This window comes from Chinchilla lanigera, unplaced genomic scaffold (assembly GCF_000276665.1).
Source record: "Chinchilla lanigera isolate Chin_1 unplaced genomic scaffold, ChiLan1.0 scaffold00041, whole genome shotgun sequence".
Lineage (NCBI taxonomy): Eukaryota > Metazoa > Chordata > Mammalia > Rodentia > Chinchillidae > Chinchilla > Chinchilla lanigera.
The window spans coordinates 16,464,518-16,489,641 of NW_004955442.1; the positions used below are offsets into that span (position 1 = coordinate 16,464,518).

The window sequence follows — 25,124 nt, forward strand, 5'->3', positions numbered from 1 at the left end:
ACTATGCAGTTCAGACCATCCTTGAACTCATTATGTAGCCCAGGGTGGCCTCGAACTCACAGCGATCCTCTTGCTTCAGCCTCCTGAGTGCTAGGATTACAGGCATGCACCACCACATCTGGCCCTCCTCTATCCCTTCTTTAACTTTACTGAGTTATAAACTCATACATCATACAGTTCACCCATTTAAAGTGTACAGTTCAAGCTGGGCATGATAGTACATGCCTGTAATCCACTTGAGAGGCAGGAGGATGGCAAGTTCGAGCCCAAACTGGGCAATTTAGGGAGACCCTGTCTCAAAATTTAAAAAATGAAGAAGGGCTGGGGATGTAGCTCAATGCAAAGGCTCTGATTTCAATACTCAGTACTGGGGGTGGCGGGGCAGTAGACAGACGCACAGGTCACCAGGGCCTCAGAAATGTGGGTTTACCATGATGATCCCAGGTTAGGCATGCTGGGCACCCACCAGACTGGGCCAGGTGGAGTCTGGGGATAAGCCAGTCTCAATACCTGGAGTTTTCTGGAAAGCCCCAATAAAAACTGGTCATCAAATGCATAACTGGAAATGATGTGGCTTATTTAGGTTTAACAACTGAGTCAGACCAGTAATGGTCCTCTGTCAGACTATAAATTCTTAAGGGAATACAGCCTCCTTAGGCTGCTCTCTAAGATAACAGGACTGGAGTATTGGAAGGTGGAGTGTAGGGGTGCGGAGCCCTTGAGCTACGCCCAAATTGAAGCCACGAAAGCGTAAAGAATTGCATCCTGCCCTTAAATTTTCTTTACCGCTTGAATCTACTGAATCAGAAACCAGGTCCCCACTGTGCGCCAGACGCCATCCAGGGTTCTTGGGCTGCACGGTGAGCCAACTAGGGTAAGGCTGTCTCTGGGAGTTCTAGGGTGGTCCCCTCCAGCCCACAACTGGCCGGCCGGTCTGCAATGAATAAGTAGACAAAAGGACCAGGTGGAGATCCCTTCAGATCCTTTTCGAAGCCAGAAAAACTCTGGCTGCGAGCTGCGTCGTTCTTCATCTGTACTGTCCCTCTGCACTGCAGCCCAAAAGAACTCGGAAAAAATGAAACAGTTTGATCCTGTCCTTCCGAGAGAGCCGCTGTGCTCGCGATCTCCACCAGAGGACGCGCACCATTCAGCCCTCCAGTCCTGGGACGAGATGCGCCTGCGCCGAGTGGAGTGCTTTCCGGCAGCGTGGCGGAACAACCTTTTTCCCTTTTGCGCTACTTGGCGACACCTGCACGCGATACTCAGCGGCAGTACAGCCGCCATGGCGTCGCCCTTCAGCGGGGCGCTACAGCTGACGGACTTGGATGACTTCATTGGGCCCTCTCAGGTGGGCCGGCTGGGGAGGCCGTACTGGGGGAAAACCTGCCCTCCCGTGCTTCTTCTCCGGGACCGGGGAGAAGAAGCCCTCTGGGCCTCCTCACCCAGGGCCTGCGGAGGTCTGACCACTATCCTACCAACAGGGAAACTGAGGCCAGGGAGGGTCGTGTCCCTCATCCTGGTTATAGTGCTTATTTTGTCGGGAGTGACCCGGGAGGGTTCAGGGATCGCAGGCCCGCGCCAGCCCACACAGCCCAGTGGAGACAGGTGGGAGCCAGTTATTGTGCTGCCCTCCCAGCCACGGCCCGTTAGTGTCTTTCTGCTGAACATGCAGAGGCACGAGTCGGGCTGGCCACCTCTGCACACCTATGGGCATGTCCTGCCAGGCCTGCGATGTTGTGTGGGGAGGTGTTCCACAGGGGGCGCTACAGGAACTGCTCTACCATGTTGACCTGGCCATAACCCCGCAGAGAATGACAGAGCTTGCGCCTACAGGGGACCAGTCACACTGGGATGTGCCTCCCTGTGGCTCTGTGCGCCCATAACTCAGGAGACTCAGGGGAGGAGGGGCACTGACCTGCTACCCAGGCAGGGTCAATCACCTTCTGCCAGGGCTTAGTGGTACTGGTCACTTTCAGGAAGGCAGTGGCCACCATGGTTCTTGTGGAATGACAGAGAACTCAAAAAGATGGGGGAAGACATTCGCCTTTGCCCAGGTCAGTGGGTGGGAGTGACCTCCAGACTTCCAGGAAAGCGTTCCTGCCCCACACTTGGGTTCCTTTCAGTACCCCTTAACACTGGCCTCCATGTGCTGGCTGCTATCTGCACTTGGGATGAAGGTCAGGTTGGCGGTTTCTGCAGATGTGTAGCTTACAAGTCCATTTAGCACTGGCCTTCATGCTCACCTGGACCTGCACAGTGAGTGACCTTCATATTAGAAATGAATGTCCAGTGCAGAGCAGGGTCAGCAGTTGGAGTTGGGGATGGCTCCAGTGACAAGAAGATGGTGGAATTGGCCTCCATCTTTGAGTGTGCAGCTCAGGGTAGTGTCATGCCATGTGGCCAGCCAAGCCCAAGGCCTGGCTTCCTCGGAAGCTTCTCCTCCGTCACAGGGCTCCTCTTTCCCGTATAGGATTGCATCAAGCCCGTGAAGGTGGATAAGAGGCCAGGAAGTGCTGTGACCAAGATCCACATCGAAGATGATGGGAGCTACTTCCAAGTTGACCAAGTAAGGCATGAGAGGCTTCACCACAGTCCAGCTGGAGGGTCTGAAACACATCTTATTTGCCTCACCCAGTCATGAATGTGGTGACCTTGAGACATCCCACATCTCACCATCCTGGTCATATTCACTGACCATTTTGGGAGCCAGGGCCAGGATGCCTGGAGAGAGTGAGTGGGTCACTTAGACTGAGCAGTGAGTTTGGCTTTTTCTCAAAGGGGCTCTTTTGCAGAGATGGTAGGTCTCATCTCAGTTCTAGCTGTGTAAGACTTTCTAGGTCCAGCCTCATAGTTTTGGAACACATCTACTTACTCTCCGGTTAAGAGACAATAAGATCTTGATGTGATGTGGGTTTGGTTTTGTTTTGTTTTGTTTTGTTTTTGATGTGATGTTAAAATTCACCATTTGTACCTTAGAGAACATCTTCAAAGTCCCATGCATTGCTATGCTGAGAAATAATGCCTACCCCATCCCCACCCAATCTGCCCTGAATGGGGCAGGAATGGGAGGGTAGTCCATGCTATGAGGTATACAGATCTCTGTGAAGGACAAATGACATGATTGAAAAATCACAGGAAAAGCCAGTCCAGTAGTGTGGTCTTAATGTTTTCTTTTTTTGGTACTAGGACTCAAACTCAGTCAGGCACTTCTGCCACTGAGCTATATCCCCAGCCCAGAAGGGAGGTCTTGAAGCATACCATGGCACCTGCCAGAATCTGGTGCAGCAGGAGGACTTGCTTTAAGGGGGTTCCTACAAATGAAGGGACTTAGAAGGGGTACCACTGGTCATGCTGGCCAGTGCAGTGGGAGCTGGCTAAGAAGGACACATTGGTTTCACCCCGTATAGCAACATAATGCAGGCCCATGGGTGCCATGCACAGGCCTGGCAGAGAACCAGTTGAAGAGACTTCTAGCCAAGTTCTTATTCTTTAGGTTGCATGCTGGGCCCCAGAAGCTCTCCTGACCCTGGCTCAAGCCAATCCTGTTTGTTTAAGAAGTGAGCTGTTCACACTGAAATCATTTGGCATAAGAAAAGCCTGAGGGTTGTCCTGCAGTGCCCCCTACCCCACTTGAATGTCATGATCCACAGCCTATCCCTAGTGGCCTGTGAGTTTGCAGCTGGAGAAATAGCAACCTCGCCAGGACCCATTAGGTCCTCTTGGCTTCTGCACTCACTTACTGCAAGCAGACCTCATTCATGCGATTCTAATATGCTAGCCAAGTTAGAATTAGATGCCAATGTGAAGATTTAGGATATGTGTGAGCATTTATGTAATAGGTATTTAGTTTTTAAGAAACTGAATACTACATAAGCCCAGCCCCACATTGGTTGTCAGGGGTGTTACTTATGAATGGAAGGGTAAAGGGTCCTGTGGAGTCTTTGTTCCTACAGAGAGACCCTCACTTTACATCCTCCCTCCCCTGCAGGACGGTGGGACCCAGAGGCTAGAGAAGGCCAGGGTCTCACTGAATGACTGCCTGGCATGCAGTGGCTGTGTCACCTCAGCAGAGACCGTGCTTATCACCCAGCAGAGCCATGAGGAGCTGCGGAAAGTTCTAGATACCAATAAGGTACATGGTAGCGATTGACCCCAGCACTGGGGGCAGCTACTCCAATACTGCTCATCCTGTCTTCTGGTGACTCCTGGGTCTGATTTTTCTTGTGGGCTCTTGGTGACTTACTTGATGTTGTCTGACATTGAAAGTGTCATGCCCTTAACTTCAGATTCTGAGTGTGTACCAGTATGACAGGCCTTCATGGGGCTACACATTCTCTCCAGGCTGATGACATCTGGCTATACCAGGTTGGCCAACCAAGAATCTGCACAGAACCTGTGGACTGAGCAACATGTCTCCCTGCTTTGCAGACAGTGCCACCAGATCAGCGGCGGCTGGTTGTCATTTCAGTCTCACCCCAGTCCAGGGCATCACTGGCTGCACGGTTCCAGCTGAGTCCTACAGACACTGCCAGGAAACTGACTTCATTCTTTAAAAAAATAGGTAGGCACAGAACCGTGGGTGAGCAACACTGCTCCAAAACTAGAGGGTGTCTAGTGTCAGAGGCTCTTCCTACCTCTGAGTCATAAGCTGAACTTCCCACAACTCTGAACTTAAGTACTGGAGGCACTCTATCCTGAGTCTGACTTCAGACTGAAGTTGTACTTTCACAGTTGAGAGCAGTAGCTTAAAAAGGAGCCACCTGAGCCGGCCATGGTGGTGGATGGCTATAATCTCAGCACTCGGGCTGAGACAGGAGGATCACAGTGAGTATGAGGCCAGCCTGAACCACATAGCAAGATCCTGTCTCAAACACAAGAAAAGAAAAGAAGGCAACTTAATTCTGCTTTTTCCCTGAGCCTATATATTTTTTTTAATTACTGTTTTTAAGGTACATTTTCCAAGTCTGTGTTGGATTTAGGTTTGAGTTAGCTTTGGTTGGATTCTGGGCCAGGAGCTGGGGTTGAGTAGGACATGGGTATTTTAAGGACCCTCAACAAAACAGGGGCTCCAGTGTCAGAGCTGCTGCTACTTAATAGGAGATAAAAGTATGCTGAGTATGGGCCTTCATGGTACCCTGTTCATGGGATGCTCTTTTCACCTGGTAGCCTAATGCCTAGTTCTGCACCTATAACCAGGATGACTTGGTAGATGTCCTTTGGCTCCCATCTGACCTATATCTGGGTTGTGCTGCCTAACCATCACTCTGGTGCTTAGACCTTGGGTCCCCAGCATCCAGGAAAACCAGCCTGGGGCAGCCCTTACTTCTGATGGAGGATTAAAGTTCAGCATCACACCACCACCATAGGAAACAAGTTCAAAGATTTTTCTTCCCAGGTTCAGGGTAGGGAGGATGCAGCAAGTCAAGAGGGCAGTCCTTTTTGGGGTCCAGTCAGATTTCCTGCAGAGAGTTTTGGTTACTGGGTTTAGAGCACACAGGCACAAGCTCCAAAAATCTCTCTCTGCTGAAAGATGTTCCCTGCAGCTGTTTATACAGCCCATACCAGGTGAGTGTGGGTGGTTGTGCTGTGGGCAGTGTGGCCAGCAGGAGGTGACTGTATGAGGCAAACCTCTGGAAATCTCACATTAAGCAGCTAAAAGCAGGTGGAAAACAGGAAACTGTGTCCAGGAAACTGAGCTCTCCCTCTGGTATGAGAGTTAAGCAATACTCAGAATGGATACAGAGACAACAAAATTATAGGAATTCACTACAGTAGGGTTGAGGATTAACATCTTGTGGGAATCAGGTCCCCTGGTCAGCAGTTGGGCTGTCCACGTGACGCGAGCTGTGATATGTACAGCAGTGCATAGTTCCTGGGCTGCCATGGAAACATCTGAGGTGCTGCAGAGCCCTGCTTGGGGTGTGTGTGTGAGAGAGACAGATTATGTGTGTGTCATCTGTGTTGTTGCTGCAGGCAGAGCCTCTGTGATGCCGTTCTGACTATGACTGAGGTCAGGCATATGCATGCCCTCCATTGCCTTCTAGGGGCACACTTCGTCTTCGATACCACATTCTCCAGAAACTTCACCCTCCTTGAGAGCCAACGAGAATTTGTGCAGCGATTCCAAGGACAGACTGACTCCAGAGAGACCTTGCCCGTGCTGGCTTCTGCCTGTCCAGGTGTGCTCATGGCTTACAGTGTGAGATTCAAGTTCAAGGGAGGTTAAAACTTGACATGATAGCAACATCTTGTCATGGGAAAACAAGAAAGATGGTAGGGGGAGGCAAGAGTGGGTGAGAAGTGTTGGCACTCAATAGACTGTTGGGAGAGGGGGCATCCTGGGCCCTGAGGAGTCACCTGCAGGCACCAGCTCCCGTTGGCGATCACCTGGATGCTGACACTCCACGTGCTGGTGGTGACAGAATGGGAATGCTTTTTAATGCCACTGCAACTTTTTGTATGAGTTGGTCCACCCCCAGAATGTCATGTCATGCCACGTGGAGAGGCTGTCTGTGCACCGCCCCCAGGCCTGCCCTGTGCCCCTACCAAGACATGTGTTCCTGTTGGCTCAGGCTGGATCTGCTATGCTGAGAAGACCCACGGCAGCTTCATCCTCCCCTACATCAGCACAGCCCGGTCCCCACAGCAGGTCATGGGCTCCCTGGTCAAGGACTTCTTTGCCCAGCAGCAGGTAACAGCTTTGGGCCATCCTGAGGCAGCACACTAGAACATGGCCAGCTGTGAGCCACAAGCCACAGATGGCCATGCCAGCCCGTTGGTATGCAGCTGTGGGAGGTCAAAGCCCTCACTTGTGGCCACAGCACCTTCTGGAGGTGTTTGGGGTCATGCAGAGCTTGATAGCCACTTCCTCCAGAGGCAGCCTGGCCTTGCTCTTATTCCTGCTCAGCCAGCCTACTGCTGCCAAAGCTGTTTGTCTTCTGCTGATCACCAGGGGGCCCAGTTCTGACAGAAAGGTACTTGTCACTTGCCTAGAGGTAACCAGGGTCTGGAAGCAGTAGCTAAATCCAGCCCGGCTCAGAAGCTATTAAAAAAAAAGAAAAAAAAAAAAAACAAAAGAAAGAAAGAAGCTGCGTGAGGACCCCGATACCATAGGGGCATAGGAGTATAGCCATAGGGGCAGGGAGAGGCTGACTGTGCACTAAACCAACTTCAGTCTTGCCATGTTCCCTTGCTATGAACTCAGCCAGACTCCCTTGATTGTCCTCATCTGTGCCATGACCTGCTCTTTCCTGCTGACCCCAGTAGTGTGAAGGCAGGGAGAGCCCTCCCTAAATCTTGGGGGCATAGCCTGGCTGTGGCTGGAGCCTATAGTATCTACTGACACATCCACCAAGTTGTCAGGAAGGCTGCTGGCTGCATGGCTCATGGTCACATGCTGGCCAGAAGCCTTTGGTGACGGTGTCTGCAGTCATGCCTCCACCACATTTGAGTGGGGTGGACTTATATTTCTGTATTCCTATCATAGAACCTGACTCCTGACAAGATCTACCACGTCACAGTGATGCCCTGCTATGACAAAAAGCTAGAAGCTTCCAGATCTGACTTCTTCAACCAGGAATACCAGACTCGTGATGTTGACTGTGTCCTTACAACAGGTATGGTCACCTTGAGGTCCTGCCTGGCACCTGCCCTCAAGGCTCTGCCATAGCCCAATGGGAGGTGGCGGCTTGCCTCTGCATTTCCTGTCTGTCCTTCTGGCCAGGAGTTGAGAGCATTCTTACCTTACCCTGCTCCTCAGCCACAGGAGCCCCAGTAGCACCTCCTTGTTGTCTCCACAGTGAGTCTCAGGGTAGATAGGCAAGAGTTTCAAGGCCAGCCCTTTGGCTCACATTGTCACTCCATTTCTGAGTTGAACTGCACCCCAGATAGTAATGAGACAGGAAAGATAAACTGCCTAGGAGTCTGGATAGCCAGTATGGGATCAGCACAGTGTCCCTGGCTTACCTTCCCATTGCCCCCAGAGGAGGGGCAAGGTGCTCCTCCCAAGGGTCTTCAAAGATGGGCTGGTCCTCCTGCCACTAGCTGGGTGGATGCCAGGGACCCTTCTGGGGCCACACTGCAGATTGCAGACTGCCAGAGATGCAGATGCCTGGAAGCCCAGGCTCAGCCTGAGCCCGTGCTGTGTCCATTACAGGGGAAGTCTTCAGGCTGCTGGAAGAGGAAAGTGTATCACTGGCAGAGCTGGAGCCAGCCCCTCTGGACAGCCTGTGAGTTGGTAGAGAAAGCTGGGAACCTTTATTTCGGCTTCAGATGTGACCTGTGGGATGGGACAGTGCCTTCTCTTCCCTGTTGCCTATCTTGGGCTACAAGAGGACCTGAGTTCATATCATCAGTGGAGCTAGCCTTATGGAGGTCTGAGCTCCCCAGAAAGCCAATGAAGCACATCTGTGTCTCAGACACACCAAGGCCACCAGGATTCTTTGTGTCTGTGACTTGTTTCCCACTTAGAAAACCAAACAGCTTAAACTGAGGAGCATGTAGTTGTGGTGAGGCCCTGCCTTCATCTTCACTTCCCCTCCCCCAGGACCCACAGTATGTCTGCCAAGGAGCTCACCAGCCATCGGGGTGGGGGCTCGGGTGGCTACCTGGAGCATGTGTTCCGGCACGCAGCCCAAGAGCTCTTCGGAATCCATGTGGCTGAGGTCACCTACAGACCCCTGAGGTCAGTGGGATGGGTTGGAAGGCTGGACGGGGCAACTGTGGCTCCCTAGGCCAGCACCAGGCCCCTGGGTTCTCTTGTTCAGATGGGCTTGGTGAAAGACCCCAGAGCCTGGGCACTGACAGGGCCCTCCTTGCTGGCTTGGCAATATGAATTGAGGCCTCTGTTTACCCCACAGTAGAGACCCTGAACCAGGAAAGCCAGTGTGCAAGCCGGGCATGGTGGCACATGCCTGTAATTCCAGCACTTGGGAGGCTGAGACAGAAGTATTGCTGCAAGTTCAAGGCCAGCCTGAACTGCATCGTGAGCCCTTGTCTCAAAAAGACAAAAAACAACAAGAAAAGCCAGTGTACACAGGGTAGTAGCACAGCTTGTATGTGTGCTAGAGTGTTGCCTGCATCTGGGTAGGAGAGCTGGCTGGGTGTGGTGGCACACACCTGTAATCCCAGCACTCAGGAGGCTGAGGCAGGAGGATTGTTGCGAGTTCGAGGCCAGCCTGGACTACAAAGTGAGCTCAAGGCCAGCCTAAACTGCATAGGGAGACCCTGTCTCAAAAAGACAAAAAAAAAAAAAAAAAAAAAAAAAAAAAAAAAAAAAAAGAGGCCCAAGACTTTGTGCCTCAAAGCCATCTTTAGGAAAGAGAAAGTCCCATCTTACAGACAAGGAAGCAGGCTGTGGTTGTCCCTCTTCTGGCAGGAGAGAAGATAGGAGCCATCAGGCCATGCCCCCAGGCCCAGCAGGTCTCTTCCTGCTCAGGTAGAAGCTTAGCATTGTGTGGTATACACAGAAAGTCTTGTTTCCAGAAATAAGGACTTTCAGGAGGTGACCCTGGAGAAGGAGGGCCATGTACTGCTGCGCTTCGCTGTGGCCTACGGCTTTCGAAACATCCAGAACCTGGTACAGAAGCTCAAGCGGGGACGCTGCCCCTATCACTATGTGGAGGTCATGGCCTGCCCTTCAGGTAGATCCTCTCAGGGTACTAGGACCATTTGGGCAGTGATCTGCTAGTGGAATTTGGAGATGGAGTAGTGGGAAGGGGGTGTGTTCTGGGACTCCTGCCTCCCAGCCTCCTGATACCATGCCCACACCATCTGCTCTGCCACAGGCTGCTTGAATGGTGGAGGTCAGCTCAAGGCTCCAGATGTACCGGGCAGGGAGCTTCTCCAGCAGGTGGAGAGACTGTATGGCATGATCAGGGTTGAAACACCTGAGGACACCCCTGGAGTCCAGGAGCTGTACCGACACTGGCTGCAGGGTGAGGACTCAGAGCGGGCCAACCACCTGCTGCACACACAGTACCATGCTGTGGAAAAGGCCAGTTCAGGTCTCAACATCCGATGGTAGGAGGCTGGGGGTCTCCTGGAGCCCTCAGGACCGGCACTAGGATTCCCAAAAAGGCCAAGCAGAGCTGCAGACCCCAGGGTTCTCCCCAAACTGAAGTGGGCCACGGGCACTGAAGCAGGACACTGGCTATACAGGACCTGGCCAGTGCATGCCTCCAGACTCTGCACTGGCCCTGTCAGGTAGGGATGAAGTGGCCCAGGAGACCAAAGATCCTCTAGGCCTCTCAAACCTTGGCCAGGGATGAGGTCCATGAATACCTTCCTTGCTCTTCCTGGCTCTGAGGGCTGCAGCCACTCCTGGGGTGATTCCTCCCTGGTTTCTAGGCTGACCTGAAGCTGACTGAAGAAAGCAAGTGATAGGGCTGGACCTGCTGAGTGGTTCCAACAACAGCCCCACACAGAAACTGCCTGGAAAGAGGGGAAGCCTGGGGCTGTGGAAGTGGGGCATGTTACAAAGCCGTGGGCCGAGGACAGGCCCCCATGTCTTTGGGGCAAGCATGTCTCCATGTTGGGTACCCTAGGCCCATCTCCCACCAAAGTTCACTTCAAATAAAGGGACATGTCCAACAACTGTGGAAACAGCTGGCTTTTCAGAGTATCGGCAGCACTGAGAAAAGTCTTTCAGAGCTTTATTCAGGGTTCAGAGTCCTGGCTGGTGGCCTATCTCAGGCCCACAAAGCCCTACAGAGGTCTTCCCTGTACCCCAGTAAGCAACAGCACCATTTGCTGTTCTTCTAAGATTGGGTGGCTGGCTGGGCAGGGCCTCAGGAGGGTTCCACAGGCCATCCTCAAGTGGGTCCAGTCAGTCAGAGGGGCACGAGGCAAGCAGGCTCCCTTTGTGGGTTATTTCTGCCCAGGTTCACCCAGCAGTCCCCCCTGCAACGCAAGGAGAGCTGGCCCCTGAAGTTGCAGTGGCTCAGCAGCATGCTGGAAGGCTGCTCGCTCCCCACAGAGCACCTCCAGGACTTCCGCAGGGGCTGTGCGGATTGTGAACTCTTGCACTGGCTCCTCTCTGGGGGAGAAGGGGCACACTAGGGGGGCCCACTGGTGTGGCCCACCGCCCACTGGGATTGGGATGGGGATGGGGGTGGGTAGGGCAGCAGATAATGACAAACCACTTATCAGCTTTCCCTAGTGCCAGGCACACTCAGCCCAATAAACCGTCTCCAGACTCCATGCTAACTATTCATGTGACTGTCCAGGAGGCCCAAGGCCCCCAAGCAGCTCTTGCCAGCCTCCTCCACCACAGGGAGCCTGAAAGCCCAGCAGCTTCCCAAGGCTGCCCCAGTGATCCTGGCTCAGCTCCCCACCACCAGCACCAGAGGGCCCAGAAAGGGGCCATACTTACCCTTCCCTCAGGAAAGGATTGTACAGGAACTCCTCTCCCAGGGTTGAGGGTACAGTGGGCATGTCATCTTCATCGCTTTTCTGCAATGACCACAGGCCCTTGTCACAACTGGACTTTTTCAGGGGCTGGGGATTTAGCTCAGCAGCAAAGCACCTGCCTGGCAAGCACAAGGTCGTGAGTTCGGTTCCCGGTACCGGAGAAAAAACAAAAAAAAAAAAAAAAAAAAAAAACTGGACTTTTTCTGGCAGGCCAGGCTGCTTGGATCAGGTCACAAGGGGAGCCATAGCACAACAGCACATCCCAGGTCAGCTGTGCTCCTGAAACCAGTCGTTCTGACTCTGGGGCTGACTTAGGTCCCTGCACCTAAACTCCAGGAGGACACTGCCTATCTCCCCCACCCTAGAGCCCTCCCAACACAGGGCAAGGAGTGGCCTACTCAGGCCCAGGACAGCTTGGCTTTCATTTGGTTGCTGCAGGGTTCCACTTTATCTGCAAACTCGAGGTTGTTTAGTGTGTGCTCATGGCCACAGAATACCTTCTGGAGAAGGAGAGGGCTCAGTGGGTGCCCAGTGCTGCCCCAAGTGGAGGCCAGGGAAGGTGCTCAGATCCCTGGTCCAGGGCAGAGCAGTACAGAGCGTTTCGATCACTGCAGAGGAAGCACAGCACTACGCAGGGTCTGGACCCACAGGGAGCACCAACGCTTGCTCACCGTCTGGGGGGCGCGCAGGGTGCCCAGGGTCTCAGCAAGGCTCTGGTACCTGTGCTGGGTGCTGCCCTCCAGGTGCCAGCTGCAACTAGCCACTGACAGTGCATCCCCTGGAGGATGAAGGTGGGTCAGAGAAACCAAGGGTCGGGTCAGAGCAGTGGGGTGGGTGAACCAGGGGTTGCAATACCTGAGAAGAGGGCAGGTGGATCTGGACACTCATCCTCCCATAGGAAATAACTCATGTGATCAGAGGTGTGGCCGGGTGTTAGCAGGCATTGGACATGTATGGCCCCAAACTTGAGCAGAGGGGAAGCAGACTGTGAAGGGGCTGGGTGGCTGAGGCCCTCGCATTCCTCCTGAGCACGGCTCACCTGAAGCTCCTCTCCATGTGCCAGCTTTCGAGTCAGTGCACAGATGCGCTTATCTGCACCCATCACCGCCAGCCCTGGCTGCAGCTGTGTCAGCTCCTCATTCCCATGCGCATGGTCCCTGGAGACCAGCAGGCACCAGTCAGAGCTGCGCAGTGTAGGAGAGGAGTCCTTCCACCCCCGATGCCCAAGCTCACCGGTGGTGATGGGTAGTCAGCACGGCAGTTAGCAACACCCCCTCCCGGCCTGCAATCTCCAGCAACTGGAAGGGATGGAGCTTGGGTGATGCAGACATTCAGAGCAATTGCCTCTTCCCATACTCAAGCACCAGGACCCTAATCCTAACCCAGGGCATCACGTGGTGAGAGAGGCATCTGACAATTACTAGGTGCACAGCATCTGTGGGGACATCAAAGATGCCCACAACTGCAGGAGAGCGCCCAGATAATAAACTTCAAATGCCAAATGACCAGAGCCTACAGGCCTGGTCTGATCCAGCCAGGGTGACTGGGACTCTTACCAGAGGGGGTAGGCAGTGGTGGCACAGGGCCCTCACCCTCTTGGCCACAGCGACATCCACCACCACAGCCTCCCACGTGTGCTTTTCGATGATCAGGTACATGCAGTTGTCCTCAAGCACAGGGATGACCTTAACCTTCATAGTCGCAAGACTCACCTGCTCGTGCCTCCAAGAGGACCCCAGGCTACTGAGCTGTGAGAGGCAGGGTGGGCACACACGCACGCGCGGGCACACAGTGAAAGCAAAGCTCTGCTTTCTCTTCCAGAAACTACCCAGATGACCCGCATAAAATTCCAGGTTCTAGCAGGCTTTGGAGACAATGCAGCCCCGCCCCTCTTCACAGGCCCACCTTCCCCGGACTGTACAGTGACTTTTTTTCCCAGGACCTGCCCCAGGCCGGCAGGTCACGCCTCTTCTATAGGCCCCTCCCCTCAAGGCAGCACCTCCTCCCAGGGAGCCACGCCCACAGGCCGCTCAGTGTGGTTTCCCTCCAGGCCACACCCCCAGACCCAGCAGGCCGCGCCTCTTCTGCAGGCCCCTCCCCGCAGCAGGACCCCAGACCCAGGACAGCCTGTTTTCGCTGCCACCTCACTGGCACCTGCAAGGATGATCTGGAAGGTACACGAGGACTGATGGATAGAAGTAGGACCTTGGGCCACCGGTCACCGGGCCTGGAGAGCTAGCGTCTGAGCAACGGAACCGCCGGACTCGCGGCCTAGGGAACGCGCGTGCGCAGGAGGGAGCGTGCCTGTCCTGTGAGATGCAGCGTTCACACTTCGACCAGTGCCCACCTCGCCAGATTTTGGGCACTTCCTCCGGGAAGCCCTCCAGACATCCGACCAATGTATGCCAAGCTTTCCAGGGCCCTGGCCTCTGGCTGGGACATCTGCTCCCGTTTCTCAGACTGGGTTGGGGAGGGCTGTCGAACTTGTTCACCTGCCTATCCCAGGTTCGGCCAGCACAAACGGGTTGCACACAAGGTGTCTAATAAGTATGTAAATCCACATGGTAGGACAGGGCATCTGGCATAGGACAACAGTACCAACAGCAGCAGCTTTAGGTCAGCACCCTAGTTCTATTTGCATTTCCCAAAATGAAGAAAGGTATCCAGGAAGGAGGGGCACCATATATGGAAAAAGTTGAGAGTTCCCCCTACCTGACCACTACTGAATTGCCTGGGCCTTGTGGGCGGGCCCTGGAGTGCCTAAGACCAACAGAGGCCTTGGTAACGCTGCACAGCGTGTAGCAACAACCACCAGGCAGGGCAGGGCAGGGCAAGTAGAGACACTGGGTTTGCGAGAGGCCTGAGTTCCTGTTCTGTATGGAGGGTCCAGCAGCCCAAGGCCCCAGGCCAGGGGCCCTCCCTCAGGCCACAGAGAATGTGAGTCCCCCGCGGATTCTGCTGCCACGAAAGGTCATGGGTCCTTCCTTTCCCAGAGGTCAGGAAGGGTAGAGGTCCCTGACTCCTAGGTCTGATTCTGCCAAGGAAAGGGCTGCCCCAGCTTGGCAGGGCTGGCAGGATGGTGATTCTGTGAGTGGGGGCCACAGCTCAGACCTGGGACACACCTGAGCACAGGTGGTGCCTCCCCAGCTTGTACCACGAGTCAAGGACTGGCTGCCAGCAGAGCCCTGCTCCCTGCTCCCTGAGGGTGTTCCAGCCTGGGCCACCAATCTAGAGTCACAGTTTCTGTCAGATCTGGAGCTGAGTGAGGAGCAGCGGTTACAGGTGAGTTTGGGGCCCCCAGGGTAATGGCCAGACTGGTCATCCACAGGGTCCCACAAGCAGCAGTCTCACCCTGGCCACACACAGATCTCTAAGGAGCTGGTCAACCTTCAGATCACAACCCATCGCCTGCAGGAGCAGCATGAGGCAGAAGTTTTCGAGCTAAAAAAGGAGGTGAGCAGTTGTACAAGCCCACAGGTGTCAGCCTAAGTGCACAGGCTGTACACTAAGACAAGTGCCACAGGCTTCCAAGTATATAAGCGTGCAGATACAACCATGCACACACAAGCATGTGTGCTCTGTCCCTAGGTGTGCCCAGCTAATATTTACCTGATCCAAGTGGCTCCACAGACAGGTGTACCGCTCACCAGAGTTCCCCACAGGTCCTTCGCCTGGAGAGCCGGGTGCTAGAGCTGGAGCTGCATGGAGATCATGCCAGGCCAGGGTGCACAGCCCCGGTGGAGGCCAACCCAGATCACCACCAGGCACTAGCACAAGAGTTCAGTCAGAAAGCCAAGGCACCTGAATGCACTGATCACCGCAGACTCCAGGTCATCAGAGTTGGGCTAGTTGAGCGGGTGGGAGCCTCCACAGGGTACAGTGAGATGGAACATGTGTATCCACACTTCAGCACTCCCTTCCCTGCCCTCCAGTTCAAGGGTATGCTGACCCCTGAGCTTGAGCAGTGAAGCCAGAAGCAACATGAGCAGGCAACCCTCCTTGGGGGCCTGCCTGGGGTTCTCCCAACCTGGGATGACAATGGGGGCAGTAGAGGGATCCTGGAGCTGGGGGCTCATACATCCAGCCCTGTGTACCCCACAGCTACTGGGAGGCTGGGAGCAGCTACAAGAAGTAAAGCAGGCGCTGGAGCATCACAAGGCCCAGCAGCAGGCACTAGAGACACGGATGTGAGTGCTTTCCTCACCTGGGACTGGGAGGGCCCTGCAGGGCACTGCTCAGAGCAGCATTCCCAAGGTACTGAGGAAGCCCCTCAACCTGGTCTGATTGACTTCACACTGTGTCAGCAGGGCAGCCCTGGGCCAGCAGCTTCAGGGAGCCCAAGAGGATGCCAGGGCAGCCAAGCAGCAACTGGCTGCACAAGCTGTGGTGAGGCCCTACCCCATCCTATAAGCTTTGAGATCCACAGTGAAGGCCCTACAAGTTCAGTAAAAGTCCTTCCTCCAACCCAGGTGCTGTCCACCTGCCAGGGCCAGCTCTGCCAAACCAAGGCTGAGAATGCCCAGCTGCAGCTGAAGCTGAAGAAGCTGAATGAAGAGTATGCCATCCGGCTGCAGCATTGTGCCCAAGAGGTGGTGGTGAGCACCTGGCCATAGGCCCTGACCCTGGGATGGGCAAGCAGAGGCCTCTGAGTTCTAGAGAACCCAAGCCTCCTAGACAGCTTCAGGGAACCCCAAGGGTCTGGGGTTAGGCCCAGCAAAGCCCTGCCCTGCCCAGCTACAGCATGCCTCATCTCCTCCAGAAATATGCTGATGGTACAGGCCAAGCAGGCCTTCAGACGTTCCTAGAGGCCACTCTGGAGAATATCCGGGCAGCACACCACAACCGTGAGCAACAGCTAGCACGGGCTGCTCGGGCCTACCGCAAACATTTGGCAGATCTGAGCTGTAGGCATGAGGAGCTACTGGTCACTTGCAGGTGGGCCCCGCCCTGACCTGGGCACCTGGGGTGGGATGGCCTTACATGACCTGGAATGTGGTTTAGTATGCAGCAGAAGCAGCCCCAGCCACTGGTGGACCCCAACAGGGCACCTGGAACCCTCAAGGCTACCTTTGCTGCAACCACTGACCTGGAATCACTGCCTGTGAATCTGGCCACTGAGCTCAGTCACCTGCAGGACGATAAGGTGAGGCTGGAGATCCATTTCCAGAAGCTCCAGGTACTCCACACTGCCTTGGGGCACAGAGCCCCAGAGCTCACCACAGGCCTGTCTCAGGCTCAGCAAAGCCCCAGTCCCATGGCCTCTGAGCAGCCTACCCTGCTCAGCCAACTGAGGGATCCCTGCCTTGAACCTCTGCAGCACAGCAGGCTTGGAACACTGCTTTTCTACCCACAGAAGGGACCTGGTGAAGCCTCTCAAGGGGGTGCAGCAGAGCCACAGTAAGTGCCCTCATTTGCAGAAGGGGAAAGCAGAACACCACAGCCCCACACCATTCAATCATTCCAACAACCCTTGGTGCTACATGGGGCTCTGGTGCCAATGGGCTGTCCCTGATCTGGGATCTCTGGGTTTGTATGAGGAACACAGAGAAGTGGTTGCTATGCTAAGAGTCTAGTCAATAAAGAGGGGCCTTGCCAGGAGAGGGGTCAACCTTGAATGAGGTCAGGAGAGCCCACTAAGGAAGGGCTATTTCAGCTAAGACCTGGAGAAACACAGAGATGAAGACAGGGTGAGAGCTGGCTGCCTGGTGACCCAGCTAGTTCTTGCCTCTGGGTGTCCACCTTCCCAGCCCTACAGTGAGCAGAGGTCTTGAGGGAGCACCTCTCCTGGTTTAGGGACCTGTATGTGTTTGTGGGTAGTACCTCTGTAGGCTGAGGTTGTTTGAGCCAGTCAGCAGGCCCTTCAGGCACAGATCTGCCCAGGCCTGCGTAAGGCTGTCCTAAACTCACCCCAGCAGCTACTACACCAGCCCTTGAGCTGCACCACCCTCTGCCCCACAGGGGTCTACATACTGCATCCTGCGTTCAGATCTGCCAGAAGCTCCAAGACTTCTCCCAAGGCACTCAGGTAGTGGGCAAGGCCTGGTGGGGGCCCTCCTAACACTCTGCCCTGGCTCATGGCTCATGCTCCCTACCAGGCGGAGCTGGAACATGAACGGGCACAGCTGTTGGTCAGGGCCTTTGTGGCCGAGGAGCAGCTTTCTGAGCTTCAGGAGTATGTGGACCAGCACCTGGGCAGGTTGGCTGAGTCACCCGTGGCCTTGGTCTGGGTGGGAGGGAAGAATATCCCTGGTCAAGCAAGTGACTTCAGCTGGCCCCTCTGAGCAGGTACAAGCAAGAAATCCTGAGGCTGAGGAAGCTGGTGGGTACAGGGGACCCCTGGAAAGCAGGGGCCACACCTGCAGCCAAGCCCCAGCATTCAAGGACCCACAGCCACTAAGCCAGTAGGCAGTCTTCCAAAGAGCACAGATCAGACCTCTGCAAGCCAGCATGGACCCCTCCCCAAACCCCAGCCTCAGTGTATGGGGTCACCTCTCCCCGCAACTCACTATGAAAGAAGTCAGCATGAGACCCATGGAGTCTTTATTGTGTCCAGTCAGCTAACCTGGGAAATGGGGGGCCTTGAGGACTGAGGTAGAACTGGGTCCTGGGGTGGCTTTGACGGGCACCTCCCAAGAAGTCAGAGGTGGTCCATCACCATGGATGTCGTAAGCCCAGACTCGGTCCAGGCCTTCACCCACCACAGCTACAGGCTTCCAGGTGGGGAGAGGGAAACGCCCAGACACCACACGGGCCCCTGTGGGCAGTTCTGCCTGCAGTTTATCCTCCAGGAGCGGGAGCTGTTGGAGAAAGCAGTAGGGAAATGGATGCAGGAGCAGCAGCCCCCAACCCCTAGCAAATACCCAGGGTGTGGCCCAGCCTCCCAGTGGGGCAACTGACCCCAGACCTACCACACTGGGAGCCAGGAACACAGACACGTTGTAGCAGTCCCTCAGGCTGACCTGTGGGAGGAGGCAGTCACCTCTCAGAGGAAGAGGCTGGCTGGCGGGAGGTCCCTATAGTTTCTGAGTCCTGGCCCCTAACCCACCTTGCTGGCAGAAGCACCTGACAGAAGCCAAGCTAAAAGAGGAGGAATGGAGACCAGGTGTAGGGTCCAAGGGGTCTAGGTTACCTTCCAAAGATCCTCCCGGAAATAGCAGACGCTGCGCTGGCAACCAGCTCTCCAGGCATGCAGCCGCGCCAGGCCCACAAGCCACGGGTTCAGTTCGTACCCCACAGCCGGACGGAGCCCGCATCTGTGGGCCGCCAGCACCTGCAGACACCGAAATGGGGACCGGGAGGTAGGGGTGGGGACAGAGACACAGACAACAGACGCACACGCTCGCCCATGTTGGCCTTACGATTCTGCCGTCGCCAGAGCCCAGATCCACCGTTTTTCCGGGGCGGCCTCGCAGCAGCGACATCACATGCTCAACTTGCCGCGTGCTCGCGCCTACGTAGGGCACCTGGACAAGGAAGTGGATGGGCTCAGGTCGGAGCCTGTGGGCCACCTGAGCCCCTCGCAGGTCCTCTCCGAATTACTGGGGAGTGCGGGGCTTGCCTCCCGGGCATCCAGTTTTCTGCCTGCCACACCTACAGCAGGTACCAACCAACTACAAGCTCACCTCACATCTGGGCTTCAGCCTCCACGCACCTAAGAGTTCCGCACCCCCACTGCGTTCCGCCCACAGCCTAGGTCAGGTCCCGCCTTTAGCCTCAGTTACAGCCCTGTTTACACCACTTTGGCCCCGCTCCCTTCCTGGCCCCACTCAGCTGCGGCCACACCCACCGAGCCCGGCCTCTCACTATTACTGGCTCCGCCACTCCCGCCGGCCCGCCCATCCCGCACCTGCAGCCACAGAGGCACCCGACGGAAGCCGGGCTGGAGCAGTAGCGCCCACACGGCGTAGGCGGCTAGCCCGGACCCAGCCGCCACCTGCAGCAGCTCCAGTGCGCCCACGCGTCGTTCGCGCAGCTCTGTCAGTGCTTCGGCTGGATCGTCGTGCTCCATGGCTGCGGTACATGTGGCTCAGGGTGGTCCCTCCCAAGGTTCTTCCTTGCCTGTAGCCCGAGACCTTCGCCCCAACCCAGAACTGAAGGGTGTCACCCTTCCTATCCTGTCCGTCCCGCGCCTACCGGTAGTCGTGGCGGCAGTCACAGACGGGGCAGAGGCGGTGGTGAGACGCCGGAAGTTCTACGAGGCACGCGCGTGCGGTCCGTCTTGCGTTTGGCTCCGTCCGGCTCCGCCCAGGCCCCTCCTTTGGGTTCCGGGCAGCGGTGCCCTACGGTCACGGTCTGCCCTGCCGCCCCCTGCGGAGCCTGCGGCTGGTAGCTCTTTGGGAGTTGTGATGCAGGGACCCCGAGAAGGGGGATGAGTCCCTAACCTCGTGGAACACACACCCTAGCGCTGGAGATGGGGTGCACAGAAGCAGGCAGGGACTGGCTCCCCGGGGGCGGGAAAGCACCTACCCCTGCAGGCCCTGGGCCATAGCCAAGCTCCCATGTGACTGTTACAGGGAGGCTGGGTCACCCTGGAAGCCAGCCATACTCGGAGCGCCCCCAGGGAGAATGGGCTTCGGGTTCCCTCCCACTGCTAGGACAGCTAGGCGGGAAATGGGGGATGCGCGTGGGGGAGGGGCTTTGAAGGAGAGAGGCAGAGAGGAGGGGCTTGGCAAAGAGATTTAGTGGGCAAGAACACAGATGTTGGCTCTCCAGTGAGGTGGGTGGGAGGGGAGCCGGATGTGAGAGGCTGGGCCTCTGGCAGTTGGCCCAGCATGGGTTGAAAGGCATCTTCAGGAGAGGGGCAGATCGCTCTCCTCCAGAAAACAAAAAAAATTGAGGGGCTCCTGGTAAAACCCTGAGGTAGAGGCAAGGGGAGGGACAGCCTTGGGTCCAGGAGCTTGGAACAACCTCTTCACCCCATGTTAAGGCCAAATGCCCATCAATGTCAGAGGCTTGTGAGTGCACACACCCTATCCTGGCTTCTCAGCTGTCCACGGACCTAGTCAGGAATCTCAGCAAAAATGAGACTACTTTCAAAGTAGGTATGCCCAAGACCAGACCCTCATACTCCTGCTCATACATGGACTCCAGCCTAAGTCAGCTGAAGGACCCGTGTCAGCTGGAGAGCAGGAAAGGGCAGGAAAGCCTCTGTACATTAAAGAGAAGATGGTCTGTCCGACCCAGCTCAGAATGCCCACCCTCCTCAGGGGCTATAACTGGTCTATCCCAGCAAAGGAAAGATGCTCACTGAGCTCTGGGCTGGGAGGGCTTAGGTACCCATTCTTGGCTCTGCTGCTCCTTGCATTATTTCTAGTCCCAGAACAGTGCCTGGCACCTGAAAGGCCCTCAACAGTGCAACTTAACCACTCTCACATTCACATCAAACACTGCCCCTTGGCCTTTGGGCACTCTATAGCCAAGGGGGCCTACTTGGAGTTTGCATGCATCTGGAGGTGTCATCCTACACAGGGTCCCCAGGCCACCTTTTTTTTTCTCTTGATACAAGGTCTCACTATGTAGTTCAGGCTGTCCTTAAACTCACTATGTATGTAGCCCAGGATGGCCTCAAATTCACAGTGATCCTCCTGCTTCAGCCTCTGGAGTGGTAGGATTACAGCCATGCGTCATCACACCCAGCACCCAGGCCACTTTGGTAGCCCCAGGCTTCATGTTCACCCACACTTTTTTGGGGGAGGATTGAGCCCAGGGCCCACCATTCTTGTCAGCATCACAGTGAGCAAGTGATCTAAGTAAAGCATCTGCATGTGCAGTTTAAAACAGCCTGTCCCTGGGGACCAAGACATGGAGGGAGGGGAGAGGAAAGGGATAAAAGAATTGGGTTATATGATTATACCAATTCCCCACAAGTAATATGATCATAATGTACAGTGAACTGTACTAGTAAAAAAAAATTGGAGGGAAAAAGGCTGTTCCATGAGGATTCCTGGGTGACCCACTGAGTGTCCACACACAGGGTGCCTTTGTCAGCTCAGTCTGGAACAAGGCTCTGTGGGCCCTGAACAGCCTTGATCCTCTCCCAGCCTGTTTCTTGCCTGAAAGATGAGGGATCCTTCAGCCTCAGCAGCGCCTCTGGCCTTCACCCCACCCTTGACCCCTTCCCTAGTGAAGACAGGCAAGAATGGAAAGCCACTTCTGGGGCTCAGCCTAGGGTTTCTTTGAGCTGAGAGGGTGAGGTGAGACGGATCTGCCCAGGGGCCGTCAGCCTCAGGACTCAGCTTTCTCCAGAAACTTCTTACTGCTTTATGAAGAGGCTGAGGAGGAAGGCAGGGACAGCAACAATGGGGCCAGTGGCGGGAAACAGTCCTTAGAGACCCTATTGTGCACCCTGCCTGCCGGAAACAGACAACAAACAGGATCCTGCAGTGGAGACCCCACACCCTGCAAGCTCCTTGCTGCGTCTGGATGCTCAGCACGTTGCATGGGCCTCTGGACAGAGGGGCCCATTCTTTCCCAAGGGCAGGACCAGGCCAAGGATGACTGTAGTTCACAGCAACTACAGAGAGAATTGGCATCTTGCCAGCTCCTTCTCTCACAGGCCTAGTCCAGAGCCAAGAATGATGCCTGCCAACCTGCCCTTGCAGTCCACCTAAGGGACCCCAACAACTTAGGCACTAGGAACTGGCAGCTTTCCCACTCCTGCTCTGAGCCCCAGAAGCACCCTGCTATGGAGGCCTACAGCAGCCTGTCAGTAAGCCAAGGGCCACCACTAAGAAGAGGTGGGCAGGAGAAGCAGAAGGAAGATTAAATGACATGAGACAGGTCCAGGGCTGGGCTTGCCACAGGAAACCAATTCTACAGTGGCTGGTATGGTTAATGTTCTTATTATCACCTCAGAAGCACTGAGCATCATGATGCCATCTGGGGGCCACTGTCTCCCCACCGACCCTCCCAGAAACCCCTCCCCAGCACCCTGCCCCAGAGGAAGGCTCAGTCCAATGCCACCTCACAGGGGTTGAGGCGGGCAGCATGGGCAGCTGCATAGGCACGTCTGAACTCCTGGAAGCGGGGAGCACAGCCCAGCCAGGCCTCACCAAAGCGGCTCCAGCCCATAAAGAGGAAGGTGCCTGGGCCAGGGCGGACACCACAGCGCAGCAGTGTTCTAATGGAGGCCTGCTTCTGGCCCTCAGCACCCCCCACCAGGAACAGTGGCAGCGTCTGACGGAGGACACGGGAGGCCACCACAGTGATGACAGATTCCTGCAGCTCTGTATCATGAGCAACCTGGTGGATGGTCCCATGGATCACTATGGGGAGACATGTTGGCCAGTGCTGAGCATTGTGGGGTGGAGGAGAGGCTCCAGGCTCCTGCCACAATGCGGACACTCACCAAAATCACTGGTGCATGCAGCCAGGAGAAGCTCGGCATCACTGCAAGGCCTGCAGGCACCTGGTGTGCAGAGGATAGCATGAGTCCTAAGGTCCCGTATCACCACCCAACACAATAGAAGAAGGGAGTGGGGGGAGCTAGTGCGCAGAATCTTCTCAGTAGGTGTGCTCACAACACTGAAGGCACCTATGCTCAGGTTATGTGTGGCAGGCACAAGCCTCCATGGTATGAATGTACAGACACAGGCCTAGCGGGCCATAGCACTTGCCACTTGGAGCTCCAGCATCCCGCACACTGGCACTCCATCTCACATACACGCACCAGTATTGGAGAACCTTCTTTGAGCTCCCAGAGCTAACTCCTGAGGCCCGAAGAGCAGCAGTGCAGCTAGGGCAGCAGCAGGTTATGGGGGCTCTAGCTTCTTGTGTCCTTAGCCTAAAAGAGCCAAACAGTGATAGCCCAATCCCCTGCAAGGTCAGGCTGCAGGCTCCAGGAGAGCAAAGAGCTGGGCCTGGTGCCCTGCAGGGAGGCAAGGCACTGTCTCCATGGTGATGCGCAGCACAGTACACTTTTGTTGGCTGGGCTGGGGGAGGGGCATGAGGTCACTGCCAGGCCAGGGAGCTCTGGACAGCTCTGTCCGCTGAGAATCTCTCTCTGCCCTTCCCCCACCCCTTCAGGGACCAGGGGTCCGAAGTTCCCCTGAACATCTTCTCCTGCACTCACCAGCCTGCTCCTCCTTAAAATTAATCCTGAGCAGGAAAGAGAGAGGGCAGGGCTTCCCCACGTCTTCCCACCTACCCACAGCTTTGGGACCCTCAGTGCCTTGGGATGACAGGGCCCATTCTGGCCAGGCCGAATCTGTGAGTCCCACCGCTTCCCACCCCAGCGGTCACTCACCATTCACGCCAAGGCCGGGGACCTGGGGCGGCAACTCTGGACGCCCATCCTCGCGCAGCTCGAAGCGGAAGGCAGCCACGCGGCGGCTGATGTCACGGTGCGGAGTGGCCTGTAGGAAGAGGGCCCGGCGCTCGCGGGGACCCCAGTGGACGCAGCGCCCGCCAGCCAGGCCAGGGCCTTCGGCCAGTAGCAGCTCCAGGGCGCCACCTGTGCGCTCCGCGAAGACCTGTGCGCCAGCGAAAGGCCGCGAGGGACGCAGGCAGGCGACTCCTGGCCGCGTGCTGGGGTCTGGGCCGCCCAGAGCCAGGCGCAGTGCCCCAACTGGGTACAGCCACTCGACGGCGCCCTCCGCACAGGCCAGGGCTAGCTGCCCCACGCTGCCTGGTTCCTGGGTCAGGCCGCTGGGGACAGGACGGTGGCGCTGAGGCAAGGGGCCTGCGCCCGATGCCCGCTGCCCGCGCCCCACTCCCCGCTCCATCAGCGGAGGCCGCGGTCCAGCGTGGCCCTGATTCCCAGAGAGCACACCCAAGATGGGCAAGACGCTGTCCCCCGCCCCTCCGAGGGGACACAGCCGGCGCCCCGCGGCTCGTACCTGCCCCTCCAACTGCAGCGGTCCGCGGAGTAGCCGGCACGCACAGACACAGCTAGGAGCCCACAGCAAAGCGCGCAAAACAGCGCGGAGGGCGGCATGCCGCGGGGACGCACCACGGGCTGGGTCGGGGTTTAGGGCTACAGCCCCGGGGCAGGGCGCCACGGCCCGGCCCGGTGCGTCCCCTTCCACCGGCGGCCCTAACTCAGCGCTGAAAGCCTGCAGCCGGTCTCCCGGCTCAGGAATAGGGGGCAGGGCTTTGGCACGCGGCCAATAGCCACGGGCTCCGGAACTTCCAGCCAATCACGGAGGCCGGGTGGGCACGCTGCTAGAGGGACAGTCCACTGCCAGGGCTTCCAGAGGGTGGGAGGGAAGTGCAGCCGTCCCAGCCTCGCCCTACCTCCTCTTCCCTGGTCAGAGCATTGTCCCTAGTTCTGAAGTCCTTGGGGTGGGTACTGGAGGGCCGCAGCCCACCGGAACTTATGGAGTGGGAGGTGGGAGAGGCTTTTCCTGAGGGAAAAAGCTGAGCTTCTAGCCCGCATGGGGCCCCCACCTGGTACCCCAAGAAAGAGGAGTTGTAGCCATGTGGGGAGGGGTGGATGCTGGCTGGCCTGGGGCTAGGCCAGCTTTGGGTTTGGGAAGGCCATCTGGCAAAAGGTCCATGGCAAGCTCTGGACTAAGTAACCTAGGTAGGGTGGACCCTCTTTTGGCAACATCTTTTTCTCAGACCCATGCTACACACACTATGATTGTTGAATGAATAGTGAAAAAACTGGCTCACTAGGGCTAGCATGTGGGAGCCACCAGTGCCAGGCAGGTCTGTGACCCAGGAATGGTGAGCAGAAAGCACCCAAACCACAGAGGCAGAGCCCCACTGACCCT

The 25,124-nt window shown here is 56.2% G+C and overlaps 5 protein-coding genes across 14 annotated transcripts; 2 read left to right on the forward strand and 3 right to left on the reverse strand.

The window, feature by feature from the left end:
- The first annotated feature begins 1,241 nt into the window (after positions 1 to 1,241).
- Positions 1,242 to 10,593, forward strand: Narfl (nuclear prelamin A recognition factor-like). The gene is made up of 11 exons (XM_005391615.2): positions 1,242 to 1,348; positions 2,471 to 2,566; positions 3,989 to 4,132; positions 4,429 to 4,561; positions 6,045 to 6,179; positions 6,573 to 6,691; positions 7,487 to 7,616; positions 8,156 to 8,228; positions 8,546 to 8,683; positions 9,484 to 9,641; positions 9,786 to 10,593. Exons 1-11 carry the CDS (start codon positions 1,283 to 1,285, stop codon positions 10,022 to 10,024), a joined length of 1,431 nt encoding a protein of 476 aa, XP_005391672.1. The 5' UTR covers positions 1,242 to 1,282; the 3' UTR covers positions 10,025 to 10,593.
- Positions 10,594 to 10,637: 44 nt separating this feature from the next.
- Positions 10,638 to 13,630, reverse strand: Haghl (hydroxyacylglutathione hydrolase-like). Its single transcript, XM_013517759.1, is given in 9 exon segments — positions 10,638 to 11,035; positions 11,372 to 11,451; positions 11,808 to 11,909; positions 12,081 to 12,187; positions 12,265 to 12,373; positions 12,449 to 12,566; positions 12,643 to 12,707; positions 12,966 to 13,157; positions 13,564 to 13,630. Coding segments are annotated over 8 exon segments (891 nt in total). The 5' UTR covers positions 13,107 to 13,157; positions 13,564 to 13,630; the 3' UTR covers positions 10,638 to 10,866.
- A 71-nt stretch (positions 13,631 to 13,701) lies between these two features.
- Ccdc78 (coiled-coil domain containing 78) lies at positions 13,702 to 17,935 on the forward strand. Of its 8 annotated transcripts, none has more exons than XM_005391612.2 (13): positions 13,702 to 13,809; positions 14,557 to 14,691; positions 14,776 to 14,862; positions 15,072 to 15,239; positions 15,511 to 15,596; positions 15,717 to 15,795; positions 15,879 to 16,004; positions 16,169 to 16,344; positions 16,411 to 16,552; positions 16,727 to 16,806; positions 17,368 to 17,434; positions 17,505 to 17,605; positions 17,695 to 17,935. In XM_005391612.2, the coding sequence occupies exons 1-13, from the start codon at positions 13,726 to 13,728 to the stop codon at positions 17,804 to 17,806; spliced, it is 1,443 nt and encodes a 480-aa protein (XP_005391669.1). In that variant the 5' UTR covers positions 13,702 to 13,725; the 3' UTR covers positions 17,807 to 17,935. The 8 variants fall into 8 exon arrangements, with proteins under 8 accessions (XP_005391669.1, XP_013373204.1, XP_013373205.1 ...); XM_013517750.1 differs by having other exon boundaries at positions 16,763 to 16,806; XM_013517751.1 differs by having other exon boundaries at positions 16,453 to 16,552.
- Positions 17,933 to 19,647, reverse strand: Fam173a (family with sequence similarity 173, member A). 3 transcript variants are annotated; one of them, XM_013517756.1, is made up of 6 exons: positions 19,543 to 19,647; positions 19,256 to 19,419; positions 18,768 to 18,872; positions 18,539 to 18,679; positions 18,318 to 18,368; positions 17,933 to 18,206 (listed from the first exon to the last, which is right to left on the reverse strand). In XM_013517756.1, the coding sequence occupies exons 2-6, from the start codon at positions 19,415 to 19,417 to the stop codon at positions 17,967 to 17,969; spliced, it is 699 nt and encodes a 232-aa protein (XP_013373210.1). In that variant the 5' UTR covers positions 19,418 to 19,419; positions 19,543 to 19,647; the 3' UTR covers positions 17,933 to 17,966. The 3 variants fall into 3 exon arrangements, with proteins under 3 accessions (XP_013373210.1, XP_013373211.1, XP_013373212.1); XM_013517757.1 differs by lacking the exon at positions 19,256 to 19,419 and having other exon boundaries at positions 19,543 to 19,643; XM_013517758.1 differs by lacking the exons at positions 19,256 to 19,419; positions 19,543 to 19,647 and adding an exon at positions 19,032 to 19,229.
- A 1,317-nt stretch (positions 19,648 to 20,964) lies between these two features.
- On the reverse strand, positions 20,965 to 24,432 carry Metrn (meteorin, glial cell differentiation regulator). Its single transcript, XM_013517755.1, has 4 exons — positions 24,246 to 24,432; positions 23,654 to 24,054; positions 22,757 to 22,816; positions 20,965 to 22,673 (listed from the first exon to the last, which is right to left on the reverse strand). Exons 1-4 carry the CDS (start codon positions 24,341 to 24,343, stop codon positions 22,357 to 22,359), a joined length of 876 nt encoding a protein of 291 aa, XP_013373209.1. The 5' UTR covers positions 24,344 to 24,432; the 3' UTR covers positions 20,965 to 22,356.
- Between the last annotated feature and the right edge of the window lie 692 nt (positions 24,433 to 25,124).